The sequence below is a fragment of the Trichosurus vulpecula genome, chromosome 6 (genome assembly GCF_011100635.1).
Source record: "Trichosurus vulpecula isolate mTriVul1 chromosome 6, mTriVul1.pri, whole genome shotgun sequence".
NCBI lineage: Eukaryota > Metazoa > Chordata > Mammalia > Diprotodontia > Phalangeridae > Trichosurus > Trichosurus vulpecula.
Genome location: NC_050578.1, coordinates 3,518,184 through 3,535,853, shown reverse-complemented (window position 1 = coordinate 3,535,853; position 17,670 = coordinate 3,518,184). Strand labels below are relative to the sequence as shown.

The following is a 17,670-nucleotide window of genomic DNA, read 5'->3' as shown; positions in this document are numbered from 1 at the left end:
CGAAACCCGGGCTCCGCTCGGTCAGTTACTGGGCTCCGCCGGCCTCGAGGCTGCTCCACGGGGTGGGGGGTGGGGGTCTCTGGGGGCGGCGGGGGTGGGGGGGAGAGCTCGGCTGCTTCCCAGGGCGCCTGCGCGGCCATGGCCGGCCCGCGTGGGGGCGGAGACCTGCGGCCGGACCTGCTCCGTCTAGGACGCCGGCGCGGAGCGCAGGGGCGGGGAGTGGGCGGGACCCGCGGCGGGAGCAGCCACTCAGCGGCCGCGATGTGTCGGCGCCCCAGTGCCGCAGGCAGGCGGGTCGGGGACGAGCGCCGCGCGCTCCCGCCGCCCGTCTCCGCAGTCCGTCTGCCGCAGCAGAGCGCAGCGTCCCTTGCTTCCGACGTCCACTTCGCCCAGCTCCGGCCTGACCCCGCGCGAGGCCCCATGGCGCCCGCGGCCCAGGCTGGCGCCTCGCTGTGCGGGGGCCGCCGCTGCCCGGCCCCGCTCTGCGCCCTCCTGCTTCTGCTGCTGCTGCCCAGGCCCAGCCCGGCCCTGGCCTGGGACCAGTCGGGTGAGGCCCTCGCCCCGCCCCTCCCCGGGGGGACCCCTCCCGTCCCCTCCCCTGCCCCCCATGCATCGCGGGTCCCCTGAGACCCCTTCATCCTCCTCCCTCCCAGGAGCCCTCTGTCCACGGCCCCCCATCAGCCCCCTCCTCCCCTTAGACCCCCCCCCCGTCCACCATCCCCTGGCCCCCTCCTTCCGTCCTCCCGGCTCTAATTCCCTCTGCGTTGTGCGGCTCCCCCATCCCCCTCCCTCCCTTCCTCCCTCCAATCTGCCTTCCGTCATTCGCCTTTAGTCTGCCCCCCTCCCCTCCGTCATCCCCCTCCTCTCTCCCTCCATCCTCCTTGTCATCATCCCCCTCCCCACCATCATCCCTCCTTCCATCTTCCCTGCCATCATCCCTCCTCCATCCTTCCCCTCCCCTCCTCCCTCCATCCTCCCAGTCATTATCCCTCTTCCCTCCTCCCCATCATCGTCCCCCTCTCCTCCTCCCCCCTCCTCCCCGCCGTCATCCCCCTCCCCTCCTCCCCATCATCGTCTCCCTCTCCTTCTCCTCCCATCCTCTCCATCATCATCATCCTCCTCTCCATCATCCCTGCCTTTATCCCCCTCCTTTCCCCCCATCCTCCCCGCTTTCATCCCCCTCCCCTCCTCCCCATCATCGTCTCCCTCTCCTTCTCCTCCCATCCTCTCCATCATCATCATCCTCCTCCTCTCCATCATCCCCATCTTTATCCCCCTCCTTTCCCCCCATCCTCCCCGCTTTCATCCTCCCCATCCTCCCCATCATCGTCCCCCTCCCATCCTCCCCTCCATCATCCCCATCTTTATCCCCCTCCTTTCCCCCCATCCTCCCCGCTTTCATCCTCCCCCATCCTCCCCATCATCGTCCCCCTCCCATCCTCCCCTCCATCATCCCCATCTTTATTCCCCTCCTTTCTCCCCCATCCTCCCCGCCTTCATCCCCCTCCACTGGCATTCCTCCCCCCTGCTCTTTCCATCCCCATCCCCTCCGCTTGAGGCCCCCTCCCCTGTGACGGCAGCCATCCATCCCTTCGCACCTCCTCTCTAATCCCCGCCCCCTGCTCCTCTTCCCCCCACCACACTGCGGGTGAAGGCGGGGTGGGGTCTCCTCCGCTGCCATAATGCGTATTCTTCTGCTCCTCGGTGTTTCTGCCTTAGGCACCCCCACTAGCCCGTGAGCCCCCTGGGCGCATCTCCCTCTTGTCCGCCTTGTTCACCTGTCTGTCTGGCTGATGAAATCGGCTGAAATCCTTTGTCTGACGGGGGGGGGGGGGGGGGGGGAGGTAGGGAGGGGGAGGCAGAGGGGAGGGGGTGGGCAGAGGGGAGGCGCTGCGCTGACGGCTGCAGATGCCTGACGATGTTATCGCTAGCGACTTGTATTTTTTAAAGCTGCGTTTCACCTGGTGCGGTGAGATGGGTGAACCGGGTGTCCTCATCCCCGCTTTACAGTTACCCGAGAGGCCAAGATTCTTTGTCTCTGGACCCCTCCCTAGTGTGGATGCTGCATTTAGAGGCTTCTTGGACTGCCTCTGCTGGTCCTGGACGGCACTGAATGAGAGGGGCACCCGCTTTACAAACAGCGTGCCATTTTTTAAATCCTCACAACAGCCTTGGACAACGAGGCAGCCGGTGAAGTGACTTACCTCACATTGCTAGTAAGGGTCTGAGGCTGCATTTGAACTCAGGGCCCAATGTTCCAGCCACTGTGCCAGAGCATCTTTGTTCTCCCTTCTTTAACCCATGCTCCACGGGGCTGATAGAATATTCTTCATAAGATCCTTCTGTGGCTCCCAGTTATGCCCACAATGAAATTCAGTCACTCAGGCAACAAGCATTTATTGTTAACTAGATGCCAGACACATTAACCGCCAGGATTACGCAGAAAAAGCAAATGCAGCTCCTGTCCTCAGGATGCTTACCATCTAACGTGCCTAAATCGAGTCACCTCGACTCAGTAAAGGGTTGCTGGGCATAACTGAGCCCCTTTTATCTTTCATACTCTGTGTGAGTGACCCTGAAGCCCTCACCTCACTTCTTTGTGCCTCAGTTTCCTCACCTGCCAAATGGGGGTTAAAAACACCTCCAGTACCTCCTTCACACAGTCACCCTGGGACTCTTGGCAGGAAAGTCTGTGTGCACGGTGTGGAAGTTTGCTGTTTTTGTAAAATTTTCAGGTCACGTCCAGTGGGGTGACCCCTAGACACATGTTCCTCCTGGGTGACCGCTTGATGTGGCCTGTCTGGGCCAATGTCACTGTCACTATCCTTGGACATTTGCTCACTCGTGGCCCAGAACTTTCTTGAGCCTGGGCCTCTACCTCCCATGGTGATCAAAGATGGCAGTGATTGGTGAGAAGCATATAGGTCAGTCACCAAATCAGCAAAGTCAGACCTGTGCTTTGGAAAAATCACATTGGTAGCTGAGTGAGGGTCGAATTGGAGCTGGGAGAAACTTGAGGAAGAGGAACCAGTTAGAAGGCAATTATTGTAGTGGTCCAAGCAGGAAGTGATGAAGACTTGAGCTAGCATTTTGGCTGGATGGGTGGAGAGAAGGAGCTGGATAAAAGGTATTCTGAAATGCTGAGGCAAGATCTGGCAGCTGGTTGACTGTGAGAGTTGAGGATGGCACTGAGGTTGTGAGCTGAGGTGACTGGGAGGGTGGTGGTTCCCTTGACAGTTCAGAACAGGGGGTAATTTGGAGAGAAAGATCATGAGTTCTCTTCTGGACATGTTGGGTTTGTGGTGTGTGTGGGATAGATGTCCCATGAGGCAGATGGTGGCGTGTGGCTGTTGCTCAGGAGAGAGACTTGGGCTGGATGTCATCTGCATGGAGGAGATGAACATTGGAGCCGATGAGCTCGCTGAGTGAGAAGGATATGGAGGGGGAAGAGAAGAGGGCCCAGGTCAGGCTGGACCTTTGACTTCACTGGCATAGGGAACTCTTGGCTGAGGAGCCTCTCTCTGCCAATGTGGGTTGGCACCTTTTCTTCAAGTGGCAGAAGTAGGGTTTGAATCTGGCCACAGAATATGAGGATTGGAGGAGACCTCAGTGGCCATCTCCAAACCCATATGTGAAAGGAATCCCCACTATGACAAGTGGTCAACTACTTGAATTGGAATTCAGGGGGGACCCGCCACTTCTGGCAGATGGCATGCCATTGTACTTTGAGTGGGACAGCTGGAGAGTAAGCCTAAATTGGTTTCAGTGCAACTTGTGTTGCCCCCCCCCCCCCCCCGATTCTGTTCTCAAGGCTCATCTCCCAGTCTTCTCTTCTCCAGGTTGTAGGCATCCCCAGTCCCTTCAGCTACCCCTCATGACGTGGCCTGAAGGCCTTCATGCTTGTCCTCCTCTGAGTGCTTTCCAGCTTATTCACGCCCTTTTAAATTTGTGGCGGCCAGAATGAGAACGTTTCCTTTAGATGAAGTCATCCGTGAGTTGAGTCCAATGAGACAATCTGCTCTGTCTTCCTGACAGCTCTGCCCACGCTCCCATTAGTTTTTTTGGCTACAGCTTCACGCTGCTGACCCATTGAGCTTGCAGACCCCTAAATACCACCCCCCCCCCCCAAATCTCCTTCAGAACCACTGTCCTTTATACATGTCTCCTCCATCTTGTATTTGTGAAACTGATTTTTTGTACCCAGGTGCACAACTTTACATTAATCCTCTTGAATTTTAATTTATTAGCCTTAGCCCGATGCTCTGGGATGATGATCAAGGGCCTTTGGGATTCTGAATCTACCATAAGATGTGTAAGTCATCCCATCTCCCCCAACTTTGTGTCATTTGCAGACTTGATGGGGGCACCATGAGGTCTTTATTCAAGTTGTTATTAAAGGCATCACCAAGCATAGGGCCAAGCACACCTTCCCAGTGTGCTGCCCTACTGGCAGATTCTGCCACCACAACGTTGAACCCTTAACTACTCCTTGAATCCTGCCATCTAATTAGTTTGGAATCCACTTAATTATATTACATGTAGTTTACATTCTCTGTTTTCTCCCCAAGAATAGCAGGAGTGCTTTACCAAAACCTTAGTAATCCTGTCCCCAAAAGGAAGGGAGGTGAGTCTGGCATGACTGGTGCTTGATAATGACACCAGGCTGACTCTTTGGAATTAATGCTTCTCTTTCCAGGTGTGCACCAACCACCTCTTTGATTCCTGGGACAATTCTAGAATGGACCCTATAATTTGGAGACCATGACCTTCCCTTTCTGGAAAATCAGGATGGCATCTGCCCTTTTGCAGTCTCCCCATGCTGCTCCTGCCTTCCTTGTTCTTTGAACCGTCACTGACAGTGATTCAGACATTGTCAGCTGCTCTTTCAGAGCTAAGCGGTTTAAACTCTCCCAGGGCAGCTGGCTGTCTTCCTACCATCTCTTTATTTATCTTGAGTATCTCGTCCTCATTAGTCACTGTTGTTCTGTCATCTGCAGTGTCAAGGCCTTTCCCTTTTGTGGAAGAAACAAAGTCAGAGTGCGTCCTCACTGTCGCCAGTGGTTCTCATCTTCTCCACTCTGTGCCAGGGTCCTGTCTCCTTTTTAATCCTCTCGTTTCTCTCAGTGTACCTAACACCCTTTTTTGTCGTCATCCTTAACTTTCTTCGCTAGCCTCTGCACATTCTGTGCTTTAGCATTCTTCATGTGAAATTAGAGTTAGGATTCCAACTCTCTATCCAGCTCTCCTTCCACTATTTTTTATGAGACTGTACTACTCTCTCATAGTCTTTCTGTGTTACCTGGCCTTGCTTTCCTCTTCTTTGTGTTTCTTTTTAATGTCTAAGTCAGCTTGGGAGCTTCCTTGCATCCACATCATTCTCAGGCAAATCTCATCTTTAAGTGGCCCAGTGAATAGAGCACTGGACTTGAACTCAAGAAGACCTGAGTTCAAGTCCAGCTTCCAACATTTAGGGTTTAGGTCTTTTTAGCTTTGTGACCCTGAGCAAGTCACTTAATGTCTCTTGGCTTCAGCTGTAAAGTGAGGATAATGATGGTAGCTCCCTTTGAGGGGCGTTGTGCAGAACTTGAAGTGTCATAGGAATGCTGGTTATTCTTCCTCCTGTTTGAATTGTTTCCAAGTATCTTTAAATGTTCGTCTGGGCATCTCCCAGCCGCTCTGCGCAGACTTTCACTGTGGCACGTTAATCCAGGGGATCCTCCTTAGCCTCCCTATGCTCCCTCTGAAGTCTGTTTTCTCTGGATCTAAGATTTGTGTCCTCCCCATGCTTTCCATCCTTTCTGCCTCACCAACCACTTCCTCCTTGTGAGTGAGAACCAGACCCAGAGTGGAATTTCGCTTGTTTGTTCCTTCCGCTTTGGAAGGATGAGATAATCAGTAAAGCGAGTCAGGAAGTTAATCGTGGCTCAGCTTATTGAAGTCCCCCATCCCTCCTGTATGATGTTTCAGGCTTGGCATCTGTTTTAACCTCTTCATCTCTTTCTTCCTTCGGTCTGGGTGGTCAAATTCAGTCCTGTTTCTCCCTCCTTTGACCTTTGCCCAAATAATCTTAACCGTGCTCCCTCTCCTTTGTGGTTCCTGAATTTCCTCCCATGAGCACACATTCCTTATTACCCCTGCCTTGTTATGTTGAATAAGGTGTGCCCATCCAGAGCCATGGGACAGTCACAGGTTTTATCCCACCAAGCCTCAGGGATACCTACTATGAGGTCAAGTGTGCCCCCTTGGTTGAGGACTCTAGTTTGTTTGTTGACTGAACTCTGGACATGTGTGTGTGTGCTCTTGGGGCCTTGGTTTTGTTTGTTTGCTCTTTATTATATCTCTTTTCTTGGGTTTTGTCTCCTGTGAATTTCTGGGTGTCTCAGGGTTATTCTTCTTGGTGGCTACTTTCTACAGTATCTAGCTCTCTTCTCCTTCCTCCATCCTTTTTGATTTAAAGTCTTATTTGTAAAATACCTGCCAAATACGTTTTTGGAGTTTTTGTTAGTGTGTCCCATCTCTGACTGGGTCATTCTCAGGCACCCCCTTCTTAGTGCACTCACTAGCCCCCTCATTTCAAATCATTCTGGGAAGGTAGTTTATACCGGAGGCAGCCATGTAGGGCAGTGGACAGAGCCCCTCGTTGGGGTCAGGGAGACCTGAGTTCCAAGCTGGCCTCAGACACGTCTAGCCATGTGACCCTGGGCAATTAACCACATGTGTTTTCAGTTTCCTCGTTTTAAAATGGAAATTCTAATAGTCCCCACCTGCTAGGGTCGTCGTTGGGATCAAACGAGGCAGGATTTAAAAAGCTCTGTGCTGTTACTCTTGTTCTTCTTAACAACAGCCCTGTTCGGAGGAAGTTTGAACAAATTTGTGCACTGGTATTTCTGAAGAGCTTCAAGGTTTGCAAAGCGCCTTCCCGAGGCTCAGAAGAGTGACTTAGAAGGTCATAAATTGAAAGGAGGGCCCCCCCCCATTTTACAGATGAGGAAATCAAGGAGGTCAAGTGACTTATCTAGGGTCTCATAGCTAGTAAGTATCCTCAAGCAAGTGCTTATTAAGCGTCTGCTACATGCCAACTGTTGTGCTAGGTACTTGGGATGAAAAAGTGAAAAATGGAAGAGATTACCTTCTGGAGGAGACCACCTGGGCGCATGAATGTATACAAACGCCAGTTTTTTCATTTACAAAGAACAGAAAAAGAGCATTGTGTTTGAAAAAAGAAAAAAGGGAAAGATGATTGTGTTCACACAGGATTTGTGAAAGCCTGAATCTCTGCTCCATACAGTTTGCTTTTTTTAAGTGTGTATTAAATTTAACAACATAGTGGCAGTGCTTGTCTCTATTTGGCCATGTCTGAAAAGGTAAGTACCAGTGTTGCACCTCCAGTCCACCACCTTGTCAGGGGGTGTTGGTCCTCTGGAATTTGTTCTCCTTTGCATTATTGTAGTCTTTGTGCGAATTGTTCTGGACCCACTTTCTTCACCCTGCATCAGTTCATGTAAGTCTTACCGGGTTTCTTTGGAGTTATCCCTTCCATCATTTCTTGGGGTACAGCAACATTCCATTACATTCATATGCCAACATTTGTTATCCATTTCTCAGTTGGTGGGGAGCTACTTTGTTTCCATTTCTTTTGCTATAACAAAAAGCTGCTACAGACATTTTGTATTTACCTATTTCTTTAGGATATATAATGGGATTAAGGAGTCAAACGGTATGCACACAGCTTAATGACTTTGAAGGGCATAATTCCAAATTAATTTCTAAAGTAGTTGAACTACCTCCCAGCCCCAGCAGCAACGCGTCACCGTGCCTGTTTTCCCACAGCTCCTCCAGCAATTTGTCATTTTTCTTTTTTTGTCATCTCTGCCAATCTGATGGGCATGAGGTAGAACCTGAGAATTGTTTAGATTTGCAGTTCTCTCATTCTTAGTAATTTGGAGCATTTTCATATGGCTGTTGATGGCTTTGGATTTCTTCTTTTGAAATGGAATTATTTGTCTTTGTTGCATAAACTGAACCCTTATCACAAGAATTGGATACAAAGTTTTTTCCCCATTTGACCCTTTTCCTTTCCCTTATTCTGTGTGTGTTAATTTTGTTTGTGCAGAAGTGTTTCAGTTTGGTATGATCAAAATTATCTATTTTATCATTTGTAATTATCTCCATCCCTCATTTGATTAAGTATTCTTAATACATCTGCTACCCAGCCATGAAAAGTATATGATGCACTTTTGTCCAAATTTTTAACAAATGGTATCTGTGATATTTCAGGTCGTGTATACGTTAAGAACATGTTGTGGAATATGGTGTATAAGGTGTTAGTCTAAGCCTGATTTCTGCCAGACTGTTTTCATTTTCCAGCAGGTTTTTTTTAAAACAAATAGGGAGTTGTCTCCCAAATAGTTCATGTTTTCCAGTTTGTTAAACACTGAGTTATTGAGTTCTGTCATTTGTGGTTCTCCCTTGTCTACTCTGTTCTGACTGAGCTTCCTCTTTCTTTCCTAGCTGACACCAGATGGTTCTGATGACTGAGGCTTTATATAATAGCTTGAGGTCTGGAAGTGCACCCTGCCCCCAAACCTCTTTTCATCATTCCATGTGACATTCTACATCTCTTATTTTTCATGTCAATTTTTCATTATTATTTTATTATGTTTTGTAAAATATCCCTTTGCTAATTTGACTTGTATTAAAGGTATAAATTAACTCGGATCCTACTGACAGGTTTGACATTGGCCCAGCCCCTGAGTACCCACGACTCCTCCGACTGTTTACATTGTGTTCTATCCCTGTGAAGGAACGATTTGTAATGGAGTCTCTACAAGTCTTTTGCGTGCTTGGTTAGATTAATGCCCAGTTGCTTTATCCAATTTGTCGTTATTTGGAATGGGATTTCCTTTTCTAATTATTGTTCTATAAGAATGCTGTTGCTTTTTGAGGGTACCTTTTGTAGCCTGTAACTTGGTTGAAGCCATTGGTTGTCCTGACACTGGTTTTATAGGTCTGTGTGCCAGGCTTTTCTGTTCATCGTCTGTTCCTGGCCTTGCTTCCATCTTCTGTACATTTCATTTGTTGAGTTCCCTGTGCATCCATGAACCTCCACAACAAAATCCATTTTTCTTCTTCATTGAAGTTGTTCCTTTCTGTGTCTTCAGAATTTTATGCTTGAGCATCTCCCGTCTTTCCTGGACTGAGCCCTTCTGAAGCATCTTAGTCCGTGGGATCTTACCTACTTTTGCTCTGAACCCTTTGAAATCTGCTTTGCCCAAACTTTGGGATCATAGTTCCTCTCCTCCTTGATCATAAACTCTAGGGGGGAGGGAGTTGATCACTTCCCCAAAGGGTTTCCATAATTTCCACCTCAGTAATCCTTTCTTTTTTTTCTTTCATTTTTTAAGCTAAATTATTTTTTTCAGTCCATAAGCATTTATTTTCTTTCCCTTTTACCTGTTGCTCCCCTATTAGAAAAAAAGGGAAAAACAAAACTTTTGTGATAAGTATAGTTAAGCTGTGTCCAGAAAGTATCTGACTCTTTCTGCCCCCTGAGGCCCTGTCGGGAGGTGAGAACAGTGCTGGGGCGTCGCCTTGATTAGACTCCCCAGCTCGTCCACAGTTACTCATTTTCACAGCGCTGCTGCAGTTGTAGAAGTGGCTGTCCTGGTTCTGCTCGGTTCCCCCTGCATCCGTTCACGTAGTCTTTGCAGGTTTCTCTTGTCATTTCGCACAGAAGAACATTATTCCATTACATTCATACGCTGCAATGTGGTCTTTTATTCCCCAATTGACGGGTACCTCTTAGTTGACATTTCAGGAGACACTGTTTAATTGCACTTTCGGTAAAGGCACATTTTTTTTAACATAAGAAAATTCTCCCCTGTGTGTTCTGTTGGTGTTTTATTTTGTGTGAGGTCAAGTCAGGTAAGTCCCTGTGCTGGGTGGGGACGTCTCTCTGTCCCTGCTCGTAACCTGACCTTGGTACCCAGATCTGTGGATTTCTAATGGGAAGGGACCCTGGTCTGGCCCCATCGCCATCCCGTCTGCCTTGGTTTTCCCCTGCCTGAGGCCTGTGGCTCCCTAGGTCCTGCCCTGTATCTCCAGTGGAACTCCGCTGCCTTTCTGACCTGGTAAAACTCTGTCCGTGAGCTTCATTTCAGCTTGGTGGCAGGCCCCAGGCCAAGGGAGCTGTGTTAACTGTGGAGGTAGCCAGGAGTGACTGAGAAGCTCCCTGGGTCATAGCCAGGCTGGGGATCTTTTGTCCTCCATCTGCATCATTCTGATGTTATCTCTTTTGCTCTGTAGAGAAAATTCTGCTCCGGGACATTCAGGCCTTGACCCTCCACCGGGACCGCTTCACCACCGCGAGGAGGACCGCTCCCATCCCTCAGCTGCAGTGCCTCGGCGGTTCTGCCGGATGTCCGGCCCACATCCCTGAAATCGTGCAGTGCCGAAACAAAGGCTGGGATGGCTTTGACGTTCAGGTACCGGCGATGGCGGGGCCGGGAGGAAGGCTGGGGTTGGTGGGCTCCTCCATCCAGGACAGACAGCCTCCGTTTCAGAGTCAGAGATTCAGGTCTTGTCCAGGGCCGTGCAGGGAGTCGCACTGAGTCCTCTGACCTCATTGCTTTGTACTGTGACCATTCAGCCTCGGAGGAACTGGCTTCATTTACTGTCATGGAAAGCATCATGTCCTGTTGGTTAGAGGCTTCTTTATTTATTTATTTACTTTTTCTTCTTGTTTTATTTATTTATTTAATATTTTTAGTTTTCAGCATTGATTTTCACAAGAGTTTGAATTACGAATTTTCTCCCCATTTCTACCCTCCCCCCCACTCCAAGATGGCGTATATTCTGGCTGCCCTGTTCCCTAGTCAGCCCTCCCTTCTGTCACCCCACTCCCCCCATCCCCTTTTCCCTTACTTTCTTGTAGGGCAAGATAGATGTTTATGCCCCATTGCCTGTATATCTTATTTCCTAGTTGCATGCAAAAACTTTTTTTTTGAACATCTGTTTTTAATACTTTGAGTTCCAAATTCTCTCCCCTCTTCCCTCCCCACCCATCCTCCCTAAGAAGGCAAGCAATTCATCATAGGCCACATGTGTATCATTATGTAAAACCCTTCCACAATATTCATGTTGTGAAAGACTAACTATATTTTGCTCCTTCCTAACCTATCCCCCTTTATTGAATTTTCTCCCTTGACCCTGTCCCTTTTCAAAAGTGTTTGTTTTTGATTACCTCCTCCCCGTATCTGCCCTCCCTTCTATTGTCCTCCCTTTTTTATCTCCTTCCTTCTTTCCTGTGGGGCAAGTTGAGTGTGTAGGGCATTCCCTCCTCAGGTCAATTCTGATGAGAGCAAGATTCACTCATTCCTCTTCACCTGCCCCCTCTTCACTTCCTATAGAACTGCTTTTTCTTGCCACTTTTTGTGAGATAATTTACCCCATTCTGTCTCTCCCTTTCTCCCTCTCTCAATATAGTTCTCTCTCACCCCTTAATTTTATTTTATTTTTTAGATATCATCCCTTCATATTCAACTCACCCTGTGCCCTCTGTCTCTCTCCCTCTCCCTCTCTCTCTCTCTCTTTATATATCTATATATATCTATATCTATATCTATATCTATATAGATATATATATATGTATATTCCCTTCAGCTACCCTAATACTGAGGTCCCATGAATTATACACATCATTTTTCCGTGTAGGAATGTAAACAAAACAGTTCCACTTTAGTGAGTCCCTATGATTTCTCTTTCTTGATTACCTTTTCATGTTTCTCTTGATTCTTGTGTTTGAAAGTCAGATTTTCTATTCAGCTCTGGTCTTTTCACTGAGAAAGCTTGAAAGTCCTCTATTTTATTGAAAATCCATATTTTACCTTGGAGCATGATACTCAGTTTTGCTGGATAGGTGATTCTAGGTTTTAATCCTAGCTCCATTGACCTCCGGAATATCGTATTCCAAGCCCTTCGATCCCTTAATGTAGAAGCTGCTAGATCTTGGGTTATTCTGATTGGGTTTCCACAACACTCAAATTGTTTATTTCTGGCTGCTTGCAGTATTTTCTCCTTGATCTGGGAGCTCTGGAATTTGGCAACAATATTCCTAGGAGTCTTCTTTTTGGGATCTTTTTGAGGAGGTGATTTGTGGATTCTTTCAATTTCTATTTTACCCTCTGGCTTTGGAATGTCAGGGCAGTTCTTCTTGATAATTTCTTGAAAGATGATATCTAGGCTCTTTTTTTGATTATGGCTTTCAGGTAGTCCAATAATTTTTAAATTATCTCTCCTGGATCTATTTTCCAGATCAGTGGTTTTTCCAGTGAGATATTTCACATTGTCTTCCATTTTTTCATTCCTTTGGTTCTGTTTTATATTATCTTGATTTCTCATCAAGTCACTAGCTTCCACTTGCTCCAATCTAATTTTTAAGGTGTTATTTTCTTCAGTGGTCTTTTGGACCTCCTTTTCCATTTGGCTAATTCTGCCTTTCTTCTCCTCATTGGCTTTTTGGAGCTCTTTTGCTATTTGAGTTAGTCTATTTTTTAAGGTGTTGTTTTCTTCAGTATTTTTGGGCTCTCCTTTAGCAAGTCATTGACTTGTTTTTCATGTTTTTCTCACATCACTCTCATTTCTCTTCCCAATTTTTCCTCTACTTCTCTAACTTGCTCTTCCAAATCCTTTTTGAGCTCTTCCATGGCCTGAGACCAGTTCATGTTTTTCTTGGAGGCTTTTGATGTAGGCTCTTTGACTTTGTTAACTTCTTCTGGCTATATGTTTTGGTCTTCTTTGTCACCAAAGAAAGATTCCAAAGTCTGAGTCTGAATCTGAGTCTGATTTCACTGCCTGTTCATGTTCCCAGCCAACTTACTTGACCCTTGAGTTTTTCATTGGGGTATGACTGCTTATATAGTATAGAGTACTTTGTCCCAAGCTTGAGGGGCTGTGCTCTTGTTTTCAGAGCTACACAGCAAGCTCTGCCACACCAGCGCTACTCCTCCCCCAAGAACCACCAACCTGGACCTGACTCAGATCTAAGCTGGCTCTGCAGTCCTGCTCAGATCTGCCACTTAATTCCTCCTACCAGGTGGGCCTGGGACAGGAAGCAACTGCAGCTGTAGTTCTGTAGCTGCACCACCTCTGCTGCCCCCCAGGCAGTGGCCAAACCTCGAATTCCTTTCACCCTGTCCCCAGAAGCTTTTCCCACTAACCTTCTCTGTTGTCTTTGGTGTTTGTGGGTTGAGAAGTGTGGTAACTGCCACAGCTCACTGATTCAGGGAGCTAGGGCCTATTCTGCCTGGCTCCCGGTCTGGTTGGTCCATGTGGCCCATGCTGGGCTCTGCTTTGCTCTGCCCCCAGCCCCGTGCGATAGATCTTACCCACGACCATCCAGGCTGTCTTGGGCTGGAGCCCTGCTTCTCTCTGCTATTTCGTGGGTTTTGCAGTTCTAGAATTTGTTCAGAGCCATTTTTATAGGTGTTTGGAGGGACCTGGGTGGGAGCTTATACAAGTCCCTGCTTTCCAGCCACCATCTTGGCTCTGCCCCCTCAGAGGCTTCTTTAGATGAAGTCCCTCAGACCTGGGTTCAAGCTCTGACTCCCTTATGTCCTGGTTATGTGACCCTGGGGAAGTCATGGGATTTCTTGGTGGCATTCTGCTCCCTCCCCCCAGTACCCTAGAAGGTTTAGGGGGAGGGGAGAGCAGCTGTGGATCTGCATTGAGAGAGGGGGTGTCCTCACTGGAATCTCAGGGTCTGTCCCCTCCCATCCTCTCCCCCAAGAAAAAGGTAGAATAGATTTTGTACATCCCAGAATCAGGAAGCTTGGAAATATAAGGATTGTTGGATCATAACTGTGGAGCCTTAAGAGCTCCCCTAGTCAGAGCCCTCACTTTATATAGAGAAAGACCGGCCCAGGACCTGGAGGGAAGGTCTCTCACGCAGCTCTCTGTTTGTACCCTCCCTGGGAAGTGGGAGGAACTTTCCCGATAACAAGAGGAGGGCTGCTTTCTCTCTGCCCCTCTGCAGTGGGAGTGCAAAGCAGAGCTTGACACGTCCTACCGATTTGGCAAGACCGCTGTGAGCTGCGAAGGTTACGATTACCCTGATGACCCCTACGTGCTCCGAGGCTCCTGCGGCTTGGAGTTCAACCTGGAGCTGACCGAGCAAGGCCGGAAGAAGTACAAAGATGCCAGTGGCAGCAACACCAACAGCCACGGGAACACCTACGGCTCCAGTTACTTCCCCGGGTACGTTGAGAAGATGGATTCCCCTGTACCCTCCAGTACCAGAGGCCTGTTGGCCGTCGTCATCCTGCTGGTGCTGGCCTTGGGCGTTTATAAGCTCTTTCTGAAAGCCCAGAATGAGGATCTCCCCCCGCCCTACACTGAGCATCCCCAGGACCACCAGAGGTTCTTCCAGGCGTCCCCACCCCCGCCTCCTCCTCCCCCAGGCTTCAAGTCCTATTTCACAGGTATGTGGCTATGGCTCCTTCCCCCAAGGGATGGCTTCCAGTGTCTCTTGTGAGCATGGTGACTGTTGCTGTGTCCTCGGAAGGGACTGAATGTCACCATCCCCCCTAGAGCTCGCCGGGTTGGGGGGGGTTCCAGGGCATTTTGAAGACCCCATGATCCCCAGGTTAAAAGCAGGACTGCAGGGAGGTTGAAACCTTGGCCATGAGTTAGGGCATTCATATGGCTTGGCTGTGTTGCCACGCTGGTGGTGGATTGGTATAGTGCTGGGCCTGGAGTCAGACTGACCCATCCAGCCTCAGACCCTTCCTAGCAGTGTGACCCTGGGCCAGTCACTTCACCCTGTCTGCCTCCGTTTCCTCGTCTATAAAATGAAGGAAATGGTAAAATCACTCCGGTATCTCTGCCAAGAAAACCCCCAATGGGGGCATGAAGAGTCGGACACACACCCCAGGATGGTGATCATTCTTCTCATTTGTGAACTAGGTGATGTCCAGGGTTCCTTCCAGCAGTAACCCCATGATCCTGTGAAATCCAAGGTGGAGCGACCTTGCAGATGGGCCTGTCCAAACCCCTCATTTTATTGATCGAGAAACTGAGGCCCGGCCTAATTAAGGGAGCTGAGTTAGAGAGTCTGGTGGTCAGGGAGACCTGCATAGAGAGGGGACCACTGACTGCGGGGAGCTGGTGAAGAGGAGTAGAGAAATGGGGCTGGGGGGGCACAGGGAGAATGAAGACATGTTTGTTTTTACTTTAAAATGTCCCCTTTGGGCCCTGGAGAGGGGAAAACTTGTTTCTTATGGCCTGTGTGCTGTAGTGGAAGGAAGAATGGATTGGAAGTCAGAGGGCCTGGCTTTGAGTCTTGTCCTGGGAGCCTGGTTTTCGTGGAGAATCTTGGCTCCGAGGGGAGGCTTCCTAAGAGGTGATTGGCCAGGGAACATGTGGAGGCAGCCTCCTCCTGGGCTGGGGGGCTTGGCTTGTCCTGGGGTGGCCTCCCCTGGGAAGGGAATTCTGGGCTAACACTTGTCTCTGCTTTTTACATTAGCATCGGGTACCCCCGGATGGGGCTTTGGCAACTCTTTCACGGGTCCCCAAGCGTTTGGCCAATCTGGCCCTGGATTCTGGACTGGATTGGGGACTGGTGGCCTTTTAGGCTACTTGTTCGGAAACAACAGGTGTGTCTCTCCCTCCGTTACCTCTCCCCCTTCCCTTGGGGCTGTGCATCTGGGAGTCCTCATCTTAGGATTTCAATGGGAGTGAATTGGACTTCATTCCTCTGGCTTCATGAAAGTAACAGGATGGGTATTTATTTGGGGTCCAACTTTCCTTGTACATATGGGGGTGAGGCTCTTTTTCCCTCTGCTACTTGATATACTACTAGAAATGCCAACAATAAGACAAGAGACAAGCAAGGAGGTGGTGCCACTGCCCTTATTTGCTTAAGATAGGATCATTTCCTTAGAAAATCTTGGGGAATGACGGAAGCTAGTAATTGACAGTGATTAACAGTGCCTGGCGCACAGTAGGCAGTTAGTGAGTGCTGCTTGACAATGGTAGCATTGTGATAAAAATTCATGAAACCCAGCACTTGACAGCATGATACTAAACTCCAGAAATGGTGGAATACGGAAGGAAGCTTCATCTGCAGTAACTGCAGAATGCATCAGCTTTGTGGGAGGGGAGGTGGTGTGCTCAGTAATCCCTGATCCCAGGGAGGCCTCGGTTGGTGAATCACCTGAGCTCGGGAGCTCTGGCCATCAGCTGTTTGCACCAAGTTGGGCACTGAGTGAGCCCCCAGGAGCCGGGGCAGGAGCCAGGCTGGCCCATGTTGGAAATGGAGCAGGTCAGAGCCGCTGTGCTGGTAAACAGTGAGGTCAGGCCCTTGAGTGGCCGCTGCATTGCCAGCCTGGGTGAGGCAGGGAGACCCGGTCTCCAAATAAACCCAGCAAGGAAATGCCAAAGGGCTTGAATAGTGGATGGGGTATTGGTGAGTAAAGCTAAAAGGGCAGTGCCATGCAAAGCACTGAGCGGGTCTGTGCTGTGCCGGTGGGATAGCCATGGGGAGCATTCAGAAAGCTAGACAGTCCGTTTGGAAGAGATTAGAGATCTGAGGTCTCAGGAGAAACAGAATGCAGGGGCAGCAGGGCCCCAACGCTGTTTGGCTGGAGTTTATTTCTGAACTAGCTCTTAAGTAACTGTTGGATCACCACTCTCCATCGCCCCACCCCCCAAACAATCACATTAGCTTGAAATGTAAAACATGCTGTTTCTGAAATTGGGCCTGAACCCCCAGAGCTGAGCCTCCCCTTTGTCCCTTCTTGCTTTCCAGGGCCACGCCCCTGTCGAACACTTGGACTCATCCTGCGTATCCTCCCCCGTACTTCAACACCTGGAACAATCCGGTGCCCCCGTCCGCGCCCGTTAATTCCCGGAGCTCGGGGTCTTCCTCGGGCTCCGTTACGGGGACCAGGACCACGTCAGGTGAGTTATGAACTTTGATGGTTAGCCCTCCTTCTGCAGCCTGGGCTCCCCACCGCTGAATCCCTAGAAATCAACCCAGACCCTTCTTAACAGGTAGCTCCTCCTCCCCACCCTGCCTTCTTTTTAAATTTTGGACCGACTGGGTCTGGGATGGTCATTGCCATGATTGGTCTAAGCAGTGGTGCTGGGTGAGGTGGGCACCCTCCTATCCAGGGTCACACAGGTGGGAATGCCCAGAGCTAGGTCTCAGACTCAGGTCTGATGAGGAACAGTATAACGTTCTTTCTTTGTCCACAGGCTGGGTTCAGACCAGCCAAGTTAATGAGGAATGGAAAGTTTTAAGTTCTGCCTTGTATGGAGCACTTGATGGAAGCCTGAAAATGCTGACCTCAGAAAAAGTAGCTTGAATCGAAGCGTTGTGGTCTGCTTGCCACCTCTGTGCCATCTGAGCTTGGCCCCAAGCCGCTGATCCTTTATAGAAGGGCCGGGCCATAGCGTTTGCTGAGCTGCTCGCAAAGTGGTTGGGATGAACCTCATGGAATTTCTGTTCTTCTCGTTCTAGGGTTTGCCGCCACCAAAAGACGTTAAGAAGATAAGGCGGACGAATAAAACCTTCAGACGCAAATTTCTTATTTTGGGGTCATTTTCTCTTTAAAAGCTATGTACTAAGAACTGTGGGAAGAAAATGTATTTGAGTTTAGAGGTGGATGATTG

General features: G+C 49.3%; 1 protein-coding gene across 1 annotated transcript; it reads left to right on the top strand.

Moving 5' to 3' along the window:
* The first annotated feature begins 220 nt into the window (after positions 1-220).
* SARAF (store-operated calcium entry associated regulatory factor) lies at positions 221-17,581 on the top strand. Its single transcript, XM_036765514.1, has 6 exons — positions 221-547; positions 10,306-10,484; positions 14,033-14,477; positions 15,521-15,650; positions 16,805-16,956; positions 17,519-17,581. Exons 1-6 carry the CDS (start codon positions 262-264, stop codon positions 17,542-17,544), a joined length of 1,218 nt encoding a protein of 405 aa, XP_036621409.1. The 5' UTR covers positions 221-261; the 3' UTR covers positions 17,545-17,581.
* The last annotated feature ends 89 nt before the right edge of the window (positions 17,582-17,670 follow it).